This window comes from Mauremys mutica, chromosome 22 (genome assembly GCF_020497125.1).
Source record: "Mauremys mutica isolate MM-2020 ecotype Southern chromosome 22, ASM2049712v1, whole genome shotgun sequence".
Lineage (NCBI taxonomy): Eukaryota > Metazoa > Chordata > Testudines > Geoemydidae > Mauremys > Mauremys mutica.
The window spans coordinates 10681762-10695632 of NC_059093.1; the positions used below are offsets into that span (position 1 = coordinate 10681762).

Below are 13871 nucleotides of genomic sequence, written 5' to 3' on the forward strand. Positions count from 1 at the left end.
ACATTTTAAATAGAAATGTTACCTTCGCTGAAGTAATCAAAATACATCTTTGCAAAAATTTAGAATACAGAATTCTACAAAATCAACTGGGTCTGTAGAAAAGCTTGAATTCATTTCAGTACCATTGTAGGAATCAGCCCACGAGAGTGGTTTTGGCTTTAAATTTCATAAAATTTCATTTGTCGTCTTCAGCAACCATTAGGAATATCTTAATGCTAAGAGTCTCTGCCTCCAGTATCCAGAATCTTAAAAATATTTAAATAGCTACACAACAGGCAAGCCTGTTTTGTGCAAATTAGAGTTAAAAGTTACCTGCATACGGTGAGTATTCTATGTAAAACTGAACAAAAACAATCTTTTTGGATTGATGCTGTACATGTGGAAAAAACAGAATTCACCACTGCAGGCAGAAGGGCTGCAAAATTTAAACCAGTTAGTTGCTTGTACTATATCTCCACCCACCACTGTGGGTTTGACTCAGATTCTGGCTCTGCACCTGCAGAACCAAATCCTGACTGGGGTTCCTAAAATCCACAACAATCAAACATTTGAGGCCAATGCTCCATGTGCAACAGGGGCCAGCTAGTGAGATCAGTAGCCTGCATGGCTCATGCTCAGGAGGGGCTCTGCAGGATTGATGTGATAGCAGTTCTGGCAGCTCAGCCTAGCAGACCTTTAAAGATAAAATGATATGAAGGGCAGGAAACCCTCACTTGCGTAGCTGGCAAGAGCCCAGCTCAGTTACAACTGTAAAGGTTCCCAGCCAGGCTCAGGCCTGCGCAGCTAAGCAGAAGGTTCTCCCCTTTTGTGGATAAATCTCATTTAGAATCTATTGCCACATCAGCACCTTTTGTCTATCAGGTCAAGATGCCCATTTACCTAAAGCTTCTCCCTTGTTTGGCTTAGACATTCTGGCTGTGTATCTGCACCTCCAGGAGAAGGCAGTTCCATGAGCACCTGTAGCTCAGAAGGCTATGGTTGTGGAGGGGAATGCTCAGTCTTGGAAAGGGTAACAGCTCCCCCTTAGTGTGAGGAGAGATGTAAGTGGTCCAGGTGATAGCTCTGGGGGAGGAAAAAGACTGGTTCGGAGTGAGTGTTGTTAACTTTGGCAAAAGAAAGTCAAGTTTGTGTGTTTCTAAACTCTTCCAAGCGCACTTTGTTCATCTTTTTGCTCTTGCTTTGAGTTCCTGGAGGATGTATTTCCATACTTGTTCTGGCTGCTTTGCAATATCCTTTTGGCCTCTCAGATAACAAATGATGATTTGTGTCTGAAGTCACCCTGCAATGAAAAACTGATGTGTTTAGCAACGCTCCCCAATGGTGTCCAGGCACCTCTTCTTGCCCACTCTTCCCAACCCAAACATGCCCTTGCAAAACAGGTGCCATTTGTGTAGGTTCCCCGCCCCCCCCCCCCCCCGGAGTCCTGTCTGGGCCCCACTATCTGATTCTATCCCATAGAAGCTGGTAAGGACCAGCGTCCACCAGCAATACTCAGCTCCTAACATCTCCTCACAGATGATCCCATCCAATGGAATGAGGAAGATTTCCCCGCACTGCTTCTTCAGTCTCTCTGCCGATAAGTTTAGGAGACACCTCTCCTGATTGGTGAGCAGTTCAGATCCTGAGATGTAAATATGCTAGTCTCTTACGTCATCAGTATGGACTGTCTACTTAATCCAGGAAAGCCCATCCCAAGGGAGCAGTCAATCAGCTGCTTAAGGGAGAGCAGAGCTGTATTTGATACATTGGGAGTCAGTCCCCGAAGACAGGCAGTTGCCTAGTAAGGGTGGATATAAGTGATTGATAAAGTTGTATCCCATTCTCAGGATTAAGCAGCATCATTCACAAGAGGGGGCCTAACTCCCTAGAGTGTAAAAGGACAACCTTCCCAAGGAAATGACTCAGCTGTTGTCCTTCCTCTTAGTCCTAGATCTTCACTTCACCAGTTGTGTCCAACCCACGCTTGAAGAAATTCTGTTCTGGAGAGTGACTATGGGCCCTAGGTGGTGTGTAATTCCTGAGCTGGGCAGCCCATCCCCAGCCCCTTCAGAGATCTAAAAGGAAAGATGTCATGTGCTCATTGTTTCCCTTCCCTTAGCTTACCTCGTCGTCTGTCTGGATATAACTAACACCATCTGGTTTTGCTGGAGTCTTGTAGCTGAAATAAGGGGAAACAGATCTGATTCCTGTGATGATGGGACTTCAGGTGGCAAAGCAGAACTGTTTATTATATTCATTATTAATATTTGAGGAAGGGGACAACTAAAGGTATTTTTTGTCAAAATGAGAGCTGACCTGGGTGCAGCTAGCGCTGCTTAAAGCCAGGCCTGGACGTTTCCCCCGCTCAAAGCAGCTGGGCTTTCCCCATCAACTATAAACCCCTATAGGAGCATTTCTTCAGGGAGGGGAAGGTGCCAAATGTATCCACCCAGGCTACGCTTCTGACCGCAGTAACTGTGAAAAGAGTTAAATAGTTTTCCAGCCTCCCTCCTTCTGGTCACTGTAACATCATTTCCTCTGATAATTACTACGCAGTTAATTTTAAACCCTTGATTGCCTGCTGGCAGGTTTACTGATAATCCCTTGATTGCACAGGGTTATAAGAGCTCCACTTGTTTTGTCCAGCAGAGGAATCTAAACATTCATATTTAAAGTCCTGCTTCCCCAGCAAGCGTCCACTTAGAATCATATTTACATGGAGGGGTTGAGGCCTCTAGCAGACTGGGAGGAGGCTCTTGTTGAAATGTGACACTGAACTAGGCCAATCTGGCTTCCATCCGAGGTTACACAATCCCTGAAAGCTCAATATTTGACTAAAATGTCATTCTGTTTCCGATCTTGGAAGCTATTTATAGTCTGACCCTTTGGCTCCCATAATGCTGCAGTCCTAAATGCGCCGCACTGTTCAAGAACACAAGTCCTCATTGATGGGATCAACTCAGAAATGGCCGTTTTAATCCCAAATGGAAGTGCTGGGATGTACCCAGTAAGAGGTGCTTTCCGGCCTGGGACTGCTCTCCCTCACACATTTTCTGAATATGTCCTGATGCTTGTACTGATTACACAATGAGCTCTGCTCAGTAAATCCCTGACTTCTAAATGCCAGCAGCATGTGACCACAGGAAGCATCTGCCAAGCTACTGCATAAATACAACTGTGGGATGGTTGGGAATTAGCAGGGCTAAGCCCCTTTCTCTGTGCAAAAGTACCAGAATGTTAGAGCAAGGCTTCTTCCTCTTGCCGTTCTTGTCACAGGAGACCCCTATGTTGCAAATATGAATGGAGACTTGCCAAGGTTAGCCAGTGTGCACACCAACTTCTTTGTGCAAATCAGTGTTCAAAGTGCACCTGTGGAGCTGGGTGGAACTGGGCGGGTCTGGAGAGTTCATTGGGGAAATAGGGAGTAGTATTTAAAAGTCAGGCAGTGACCCATGCTCTAGCCAGCAGGTGCCATGCCCTGTTATGAGAGCTGCATGCCAGGAAAGGCAGAGGACTATAGGAAAGAAGGTTGCAAACCTACCCTTACCTTTTCCCAGTCTGTTTGCTGGTCACAAAGTAACCCCTTCTGTAGGCACAACAGATACCAAGCGTTATCAGCACCAGAACCACCACGACCACTAGGACTCCACCAACAATCCCGCCAATATTAAGATCATCTGGAGAGGAGAGAAGGCATCAGTCACTGATCCCCACAGGTCTCCCAGCCTTCCACCTACATGCAGGCACGAAACCTTCCCCCCTGAGATTCCGCCTACTCGAGCAACTCACCCTCATGCCACCGCAGCTGCCCTTCTATTTTTAGCACGCTAGCTCGGCCAGAGCTAATATGGGTATGTCTCCTCAAGCTGGAAATAACACCAGCTCCCACATCAACATATCCAAAGGCTCTTCGGCTCACCTTCACCCCACCCTGGCCCCTCTTTTGCCCTGCCCTGTTCTGCTCCCCCCTCTGTTCTCTTCCCTCTTCTTTCCATTTAGCTTGTCCCGTCCTAACTAAACCCACCCCCTCAATAAAACCATGGCATTAACATGCCTTTTGCTGCCATCACATTGTTCACTCTGCTTGTTATCTCTCCCCCCCGCCGCACCCGGTGTCTGACGTGTCTATTTACACTGCATGCTCTTAGGAGCAGGGACTGCCTGCCCTTCTGGGTCTGGGTAGTGCCTAGCGCCAGGTGGGCCTTAGGCACTACTGTCAGAGACATAATTGTAATTAATGGAATCAAATATATAAATCAGCTAAGTAACCTCAGGAATCATGAAGCTAATTGACCCAATCAGTTCTCCCGTTTTCATTTAGCGATTCTTTTTTCCTTGCCCACATTTTGTCATTGTGTTTTTCTACATCGTTATTTAGACGTTCACATGCCAGGAGCCAAGGCTCTCTCTCGTCCGCCTCTACAGCACCGTGCTGCGTCTGTGGGGCTCCAGAAATTATTAGGGATTTTGGAAGAGCCAAGAACATACTTGACGCTGCATGAGACACCAAGAAAAACCAGCCCCCAACACTGCAGAGCTTCTAATGTATCAACCACCGCTTTCCACCGGTAGGCAGGGCCACTCACAGATTTCCATCTCCTGCTCCTCACACTTGGCGGAGCCGGCATCGTTTGTTGCTATGCAGTAGTACCGGCCGGAGTCCCCCTTGTGCACGGCAGCGAAGACCTGTTTCGGAGGAAGCATAATGTGTCAGAGAGAGGAGTCAGAATCACAGCCTTTCCGCAAACAGCAAACAAACATGTTAGACACTACACCCAGAAGTCTAGGCCTTTTGGACCCGCAGGAGGATGAAATAAATATACACAGGCATTTCTTTGTTTGCCTTTTGATCAAGCCAAAGACCTGCGGAGACTAGAACATATCCCCAAGCCTGCAGCCTGGAAATATTCTAGTTGCACAGACTCCAGAGAGGCCCAGAAATGAACTAGAGGTTCACCGCTTTTAGAACATAGTGCGAGAACTCACTGCAAAAGACTTCCCTCAGTAGCACAGGCTGCAAACTGGACCCAGGACATTTCTCCCTGGGGAAGACGGCGATCAAGAGAGAGACCTTTCAGGGCCAGAAATGATGCTTCTCTTCCTTTTCTACAGCACTGAGTTTTTTATGGTGATACGTTGATTAGAAACACAGAGAGAAAAGCGTCGGGGTGGTTATGCCGTTCCTCCCCCGTCACAACAGCATGCTCTGCCCACTCTAGAGCCAAAGGCAGAGACTACAACATGGGGGTCATCTCTTCTGGTCCCATGGAGGAGTTGTTCTTCCCCCACATCCTGCAGTTGGACTCTGCCAGCCCCTCGGGCCTAGAACCCCCACCTGTTCCAATTGTTCCCTCCTCTTCAGTTCACTCATAATCTGGGTATACGCAAAGAGCAACCCTAGCATAGCCCAGCCACAGCATTCTCGGTCATTTCCGTCAGAGCATTACCAAAGTGCCTGTTCCAGGGTTCAAGCTGAAGGAGGAATTATGGAATTTGGGGTTGGATTTGGAGTCGGTCGGTAAGGGTTCACTGTTGCGGTACCAGCTGTAGGTGGACTCTGGGTAGCCTTCGTTCTCGTGGCAGTGAAGGGTCGCTGTCTTGCCCACTGGCACAGCTTTAGGGACTCTGCACCTGGGAGTGACTGGCTTTACTGGGAGAAGAGACACAAAACATGTGAATCGCATGGCCCCGCACTCCAGCTATTCCAGTTCCCCCTTGGATCACAGAGCAGCGATTCAGCTGGACCCCAGCCCAGCATAACCAGGGCTGCTTCCCCCTCCAGAGGTGATGCCCACCACAGAAATCAGATTGTCTTGGGAAACCAACAAGGCGCACTGTGGGGCCCCGAGCTGAAGCAATACCTTGCACTGTAAGCTGGATGTTTATCTCATCTACTATGTTTGCATCGTCGGGCGCTGCCACTTCGCAGCGGTAGGTGGCAGTATCCATGCGGGTGGTGTTTTTGATCACCAGCGATGTCCGGCTGAGAATTTCTGCACGAGTTACAAAGTCTCCTGGAGAAGGGAGGAGAGAGAAGGAACTCATGACAAACAGGAGAGACCGTATTTCCAGCTGTGTCCTCCATCAATGCATTTTAAAGGCTACAGCTCTATAGTTCTGAAGGAGGGGAAGAATCTGAATTGAAAAGTGTAACACCTGCTGCAAATCATAAAGTCAGAGAATGCATTTCCAATCCCAATCACTCTCCAAAATCCCAGGGCTGGCAGTGCTGGGGTAGGCAGCCTGCTCCACCTTAACAGTAACCCCCTCCAAGTGAGTGGGAAGTGGCACTGCAGTGACTACCCTGGAGAGCAACTCTGATCTGGAATGATGGTAGATCTTCAAAGGTTCATATGGGACAGTCAGAGACTGCAGGCAAGGACTATGGGTCCAGGATTACGGGGGCTGCACCAATTGCATCTTCGCTTCACCCAATAAATGGTCCCACATAAAGGATGCAAAGTTCCCCTTCTGGTCTCACTACAGCTCTTCGTGACACCTCATTGCTGACCATTCAGTTGAGGTCTGCCAGCAGGGAAAGAGGATCCAGGCCTCACTCAGTTCTGAACCTTGGCTGACCAACACAGGTTTCGGAAGTAACTAGGAGGAGAACCAGAATTCCTGCATTTCACAGACACATTTCTTCCCTGTCTTTGTTTCTGTGGTTATAAAGGAGAGAGGGGCACAAGTCTTCATACCCTGCATTTTACTGTCAAAAAACACATAGGAGGTTTCACCGCCTTTGATTTTCTTCCACTCGATCCTGGGATTGGGTGTTGTGGTGGATTTAATGATGCAGGACAGCTCCACACCTAGCAGCAGAAATAAAACAAATACAGATTAACAAGGAGCAGCTGTGTTTTCACTCTGCTCCGAGCTGCCTCGCACACTGTTTTACTGGGAGATGTCACCCATAAAGCCAAGGCCCCCGTCTTTCATCTGCCTCACAAACAGGAATGCTGCTGGGTTCCAGGAACCTTGGGGAAGATGGACCTCGGCCAGTGAAAAAAATAACAATGCAGATAGTGACCTCTGAGAGAAAGGAACACATTCGGCATGACGCTGTCTGATTTATAGCAAACAATCCCTCCCAGTGCAGGCACCCGGCATTGGCTTCGTTGCTAACAAGCATGCAAGATGGAGCGAGAGTCATTATTATCTCCCGGAGCAATGACTGAATTTATAGCTGTCACGCTGGCATTTATGAGAGAATGCTTCAATCTCATCCACCATCTCCCATTTCAGTGAATTCAGTAGCCCAGTCCCCTCGGCAGGAGGCATTTTCATCTCCATTTTACAGAAGAGAGCCTGACCTCAGAGAGGGGGGAAATCCCCAGTGTTACACTGGATGTCTGCAGTAGGGCCAGAAAGATGATTTACATCTCCCCAGTCCCAGTCCTAGTCCTCTGCCTTAATCACAACACTACTCTCTCCTGCATGCTTATGTCCAGTGCTTCGATCCTGCCGGTGTGCTCCTAGATGCCGTCCCAGCACTCTTTAGGGAACCAGAACAACCTCTTACGGCATTACCGGTACTTGGGTTCTGGCACATCTCAAATGCAGCACTCACCTGTGTTTAGGCCCCACTTCAGTTAAGCACTTAGGTTTGATCCACACCTAAAACTTCGGTCCACCTAGTTACGGTGCTCAGGGGTGTGAAAAAGTCACACCCCTGAGAGACGTAATTAAGCCAATCTGAGCCCCAGTGTAGACTGAATTCTTCCAGCGACCTAGCCTGTCAAGGGGGTGGATTCACTACAGGGATGGAAAAACCCCTCCTGTGGCTGTAGCATGTGTCAGTGCTACAGCACTGTCTCTGTAGCGCTTGTAGTGTGGACGTATCCTTAGGCACGTGCTTAAGTGCCACTGAGTTCAATGAGACTTCAGTATAACATTTTAATTATGTGCTTAAGTGCCAATGGCACTTCAGCAGAGCCCTTAAGTTTAAGTAGTTTGCTAAACAGGGAGAGATGTAAGAACACGCGTAAGCATTTTGCTGAAACTCGGGGCCTTAGTTCTGCCTTGCTCTATACAGCACATAGCCTGAGATATGTGCCAAGTCTTCCCGATTGATGCAAATCTACAGCTACAAGAAAGTGTCATGATCATATTACAGAGCTGACAAGCACTTACGCTGGAATTCCTGCACCACGGGCTTTGTGTTGCTGGATGTCAGCTCCACGGCCAAGATTCGATAACCTATAAAAACAAACAAAAGGGATTAAGAACAGCCCAGCTCATCAATCCTACAGTTACACACTTACTCCCTGGTGAGAAATCCTCCAAGCCAGCTTCAATCAGGACCTGCTTCCCTACAACAAAAGCTCTCCCTGGCCTCACATGCTGGGCCAGCCAGCCATTAGCCTTGTGTTTATTTAGAAATCAATCTCAGTGCAAATACCAAAGGTTAAAAGCAACAATTAAAGAGCATTGACAAACTGGCACAATACCCGCAAAAGACTCTTCCTCGAGCCATGTGCTCCTGGTTATAGGGTGGACAAACATTCACTCAGAAAATGGCCAAAAGTGGCTTGCAAAATAAGGACACTGGCGTTCAAATTAATTTGACAGATGAGATAAAGGGAAAGAAAGCTGAAGAATTTAATTTCACTTTCTAAACTCTGGAATTGGTTAGCTCTGTCCATAGTCGATGCACAGATTATTTACTTATTTGTATACTTTGGGGATCCCTCAGATTAAGAAGCGCTCTAGAAATGTACAATGTGTGGGTAATAAGCCATAGAAGGCTGTTTCAAGAGAAAGCTGGACAAAAAGGGAAAGGGCAGATTTAGGGCTCAAACTGGGCACAGTTAGGGGATTGGAATTAAGCAGGTTCAGTGAATTCCTGGCCTGACTGAGGTCAGTGACAAATTTCCTATTGGCTTCAGTTTGGCCAGGATTTCACCCTTTGAGTGGAATGTTCAAAAGTACTCAGCATCAGCTTGATTCTGCTCCCGTCATCAAAAGCCAGCTTTTCCACTGGCTTCTCGGGGAGCAGGGATAAGCCAATGCAGAGTGCTCTAGAAAATACCACCCACCATACGCAGCAAGCCCTCCGTCTGCCATAGGCTGTTTTCATTCTGTCATCCCTGTTTCCCCCTTCTTGCTGCTGCTATTCCAGCCTTTTGAATGATCCTAATTAGTGCTGCAAGCTTTACCTTTTTACAGCGTTTTCCTGCTTGAGACCCAGCCTTTTTTGGCTTTCCAAGCATAACGACACCTTTCATCCTGGCAGGGCTCAAAGGCTTGCACAAACCACGTACATGCACCACCACTCAACTCTACATAGAGCTCTTCTGGGGCAGAGGGAGGCATCCAGCTAGCGTCCAGCACTGCCCATCAGGAAAACTGGATCACCTGAGCAAACCTCTCTCACATGAAGAAACTTTTACAGCTGAGTATTCTAGTATCGGCAGGGCCCATCACCTCCCATTCAACCATACCCTCCCACAGAGCATATTCCACAATCCTGTCTCTCAGTGATGGGGTAGGGCACACAAAACAGTCTACAGCAATAGTGCACCAGGGCTCAGCATGGAGACTCATTATTAAAGACCTGAGCCAAAGCCCACTGACGTCAATAGAAAGACCGCCCCCATGGACCTCAGTAGGCTTTCGATCAGGCTCAAAGTCAGGAAGATGAAAACTCAAGCAACAGTGACCTGATACACACAGAAATCAGGACCCTGCTTTATCCAGGATGAAACTAAACAAGACAAGACAAACCAGGGAAGGGACTCGAAATGAGACCTGGAGAGGAGGAAAAGGGCGTGCCTACATCATTAAGACAAACCACTGGAAATTCCCACATGCTTGATATTTCGGGTGGAAACATTTCAAACCAACCACCAGTGATGAAAGGAAGTTAAAATGCCTACAGTTGGGCGAATCAGGAGGATACAATGAAGAAACTCTGCCCTTTGCTGCAGGACTGGGATTTTTTTTAAAACCACCTAAGAGATGAGACCAACTGAAAGTTGATGGGCCTGATGCTCCTGCACCCTTTAGCCACTTTTGGAATTCTCCCCGCTAATTATCACTCGTTATTTAAGTGTTGACAGTTTGCTCAATGCCATGTTGGACATAGTTCCTGCCCCAAGCAGCTTTCTCAAAAAAGACCAAGATGCTCTGGGAGGCTGGTGAAGTTTAAAGACTGTGACTCCAGGAGAATCACTGCACAGATGAGGGTCACAAGACCTTGCAAACTAGCAAAGGCCCCAGCCAAACTACTGTCCTACGAAGGCAACTTACTCTTTGCCTCTGCACTCCCCTCCGTCTCAGCATTTGGAGACGTGTAGAGCACTTTGGAGAAGCCTAACATTAACTCAAGAAGGTGACCGTTCTGTTCCTGTAAGGGGGTCAGTCAGGTTAGAATGAATCACAGTGCAATATGGTGGCACTTAGCCCTCTGGGGCCTGGATTTGAGTCTGAAAATACTTCCCCTTTTGGGAGCACAGAAGAATGCCACGTTCCATGCTAGATCTCGGTAGGTGGAAGAAGATGCTCCAGTCTTGGTTTACTATCATCAAAAGGCAACGGAGTAGTTGTGCAAAGCACAGGTGCAGGCCAGCAGTGAGAGAGAGCGGAGCACATTTATACCAGTCCTGCGATTTCCAGGCTTAGCTCTGCTGAATGGTAATCAGCCACACGGAAGCTGTAACATGTTCCTTTCCCTTCGCTCTTGCTTTGATCTTTCTTGTTCCATCTAAGATCCCACATGGCAAATCTGGTTTTGATCCTTACTTTCCTCCCTGGTGAGCATAAGCAGATCTCAGTAATCTCAACAAAAGCCCAGAGCATTAAAGTAACCAGCCATATGAAGACAAGCAACAAGCTCAGGAAAATCCCTCTGAAGTCCCCTGACACACTTTTAAACAGGCTCCCTGCTGACGGGGAGGCCATTTTGTTTCTGAATTGAGGTTTCCCACCCGCAGGCTGCAAAGCACACATTCCCTCAGCTCCATCTCCCACTGCCCAGGAGCTTGGATATATATGCCCTTTCCTCACGATCACCATCTTGCTGATGCTTCTGCTGCAGACAGGCATTTGCCTTTCAAAAACTCCCACTGACTAATGACTCATTTTCTCCTACAAGAGAAAAGTCTTTTCTGGACAGCACTAATTAGCCAAAACACCCAAGGAAGAGAACACACTGATGAGGATGCAACGGGTGAAAACGTTTTTTCCACTCCTGAGACTACACAATGGGGCGATAACATTCTGAGAGACAGGATCCAAAGCTTGGAAAGGAAGAGTAATGTTTGTCCCAGCTCCTGGTCTCTTCCCCTGTGAAGAACACCCTCCTCCAGGGCTCTGTTGTGTACCAGGACTTCATTTGTCTTATCTTTGGAGACGTGGATTGATCTTGCGTTGTAGAGAGGGTTTGGTGAACAAAGCCCCGAGCCTGATTTGCAGAAGGGGTGGGATGAAGTGAATGGGATCTGCGGGTGCTCATCACATCTGCGACAGGCCCCTGCTCCCTAAGGGAGTAATGCAAAAACAACAACCACAAGTAGCAGCATCTCCTGAGGCCAGGAATAGCAGGAGGGCTCTGGGCGAGAACTAGGATGTGTTGGAGAGCTAGAGAAGACAGTTTGCACAGCAGCTGTGCTCCAGTCTGTCCTAGTCTATCTCATCAGCTTTGCTTTCCTGACTGCACAGATGCACCCAAATGATAGCAAGGAGGGGTGCAAACGCTGCCTTCGTTACTTAGAGGAAAACAGCCACGGCTGCAGAAAAAACGAACCTTTCATCCAGGTCTGCGTTGTACTACGTGCCCTTTTTTTCACAAGAAGGAGGCTTTTCCAGAGCCACAACATCCCATCAAACAGATACGGTGACAGTTGCTATAGAAACACATCTAGTATCATACCTGTTACCGTACACTCTTGATTATCTCAACAGCATGGGGGACATAGCTGTTATTCAGACGATCGCGGGCAGGCGCCATTCAGCAACAGGGTAGCCTCCCCCACTGCCTTTGGCTTATCCTCTTCCTCCTCCTCATCACAGTCCTGGCCTGGGGTCTCTGCTTTATTATTCAAACCCCTGCATTACCTGAATTCCTTCCTTGTTGCCCAGAGTAAGATACATGGGGGACAAGGAAGAGATTCAGGTAATGCAGAGGTTCAGAATCAGGCCAACAACTGGTTTAAAATATAGAAGCTGGGTGCTTGGAGCCCTCCGGAGCGGTTCCCAGATTATTATGTTTATTGATTGTGGCCACAGTGTAGCTGTGGCGCCTTAAATCAACATGAGGGCAGATTTATTGTTCAGAGGCAAAAAGAACAGGAGTATTTGTGGCACCTTAAAGACTAACACATTTATTTTAGCATGAGCTTTCGTGAGCTGCAGCTCACTTCTTCGGATGCATAGAATGGAACACACAGACAGGAGAAATTTATACATACAGAGAACATGAAAAGGGGAAGTATGCAGAAGAGGGCTGCAGCCAGGGAGCTCTAACCCACCGCATGGAAGGGAAAGCCACGCAGGGAGCAACAGACTGAGCAGAGAGGCTGCAGCAGCAAATGAGCTTCTCGCTGCTTGTCAATACACTGCCATGAGTCTCACCAGCATCAGTCTTACTGGGACAGCAGAAGCCATTAAAAATCAATCAACGATCCTAGCTGTTCTCACCCTCTGCCGTTGAAGGAGAGGGGAACGCCGGGGTATGTCAGAGACCACTGCTGCTGGAAAATGCTGACTATTTTAATGGCAACCATGGAATTTGCATTGTTTAGTGTATTACATGAGTTACAACCCCTTCTTTAGAGGAGCCTGTGTATAGTCATCTGGGGAGAAATTCCCCCCAGCACAAAGACTATGTGTTAGTGAATCTCACCTGAGCCTTCACACCAAGCTGTCAGTGATGTAACAAGGCTTGTGCCGGAACTCTTCTCTGCACTGGCATGCATTCCCCGCCCCTAAAGCCCTCCGCATTCCTCATGCTGACAACCTGCAATGATGCCAACAGGTGCAGTGCTGGCTGGGTACATAACCGACCAGGAGGGCCCAGAGAGACCCCAGGTTGAAACCCAAATGCCACCAGAACTCTATGGAGGACAATGCAACAGCGTCTGCAGTGTATTTCTGCTCTTATTTTGGCTAAAGCGATCCAGCCCATATAAGTACAGCCCTGCGCAAATAGAAACTTTGGATCCGCAACTGATCCGCAAGCTTTCATTTGAGATCTCGCGTGACATTTTTTGATGAACCAGAACATACCTACCAGACGCAGGAGATATCTGGACTCCCTTCTCGGCTAGCATTAAGAAGTTCTTGGGTCACAGGCATGGTAGGCTAACTACCCTCAGAATTGAACAACAAGGCCGGTAAAGATTCCAGTCAAGTTGTTGCCTCAAACTGAGCTTTGATGTGAGGTGGCTGAAGGGGGGAGTCACACAGAGTGATTGTTACCAACTTTATAGTTACTTGATACATTCTGGGTTTTTTTAATAAAATACCCTGTGATGGGATATGTACCCCATGCTGGCAACAAAGGGTTAATGAGGGCCTGAGAGCTAATTAACACACCTGGTTGCACCTGGAGGACCAGGCCTAATTAAAGACGAGTCCCAGCTGGGGAAGGAGCTGGCTGGGTTCTATGAAGAGAGGAAGCCCAGAGCAGCAGGCGGGGGCAGGGACGAGAGTTGTGTAATCGCTCTCTGAGGAGCAGGGAGTAGAGGAGGGAACTGACACCTGAATGTAGCAGGGGTGAAGGAGACTCCTGCAGTGGGCCTGAGAGAAGGCACCCCACAGGCTGACAGCCATGGGGGCAGACGGGAGATGAAGGTCCAGACTAGGGCCACAACTCCGCGGCGATAGCCCCTGAGAGCCAGCGTCCTGCAGCAGCAGAGACCTGGGGAGGCTCCAGCATGGATTAAAAGTTT

At 48.1% G+C, this 13871-nt stretch overlaps 1 protein-coding gene across 1 annotated transcript in view; it reads right to left on the bottom strand.

The window, feature by feature from the left end:
- Positions 1-206: 206 nt before the first annotated feature.
- The window catches only part of JAM3 (junctional adhesion molecule 3), a 37603-nt gene continuing 23938 nt past the window's right edge, over positions 207-13871 (bottom strand). Inside the window, exons 2-9 of the mRNA XM_044997328.1 lie at positions 8113-8178; positions 6678-6791; positions 5841-5993; positions 5427-5629; positions 4566-4665; positions 3527-3656; positions 2104-2158; positions 207-1279 (exon numbers count right to left, since the gene is read on the bottom strand). Coding sequence (XP_044853263.1) covers positions 1244-1279; positions 2104-2158; positions 3527-3656; positions 4566-4665; positions 5427-5629; positions 5841-5993; positions 6678-6791; positions 8113-8178 — 857 coding nt within the window. The 3' untranslated portion in view covers positions 207-1243. The remainder of the gene's footprint in view (positions 1280-2103; positions 2159-3526; positions 3657-4565; positions 4666-5426; positions 5630-5840; positions 5994-6677; positions 6792-8112; positions 8179-13871) is intronic.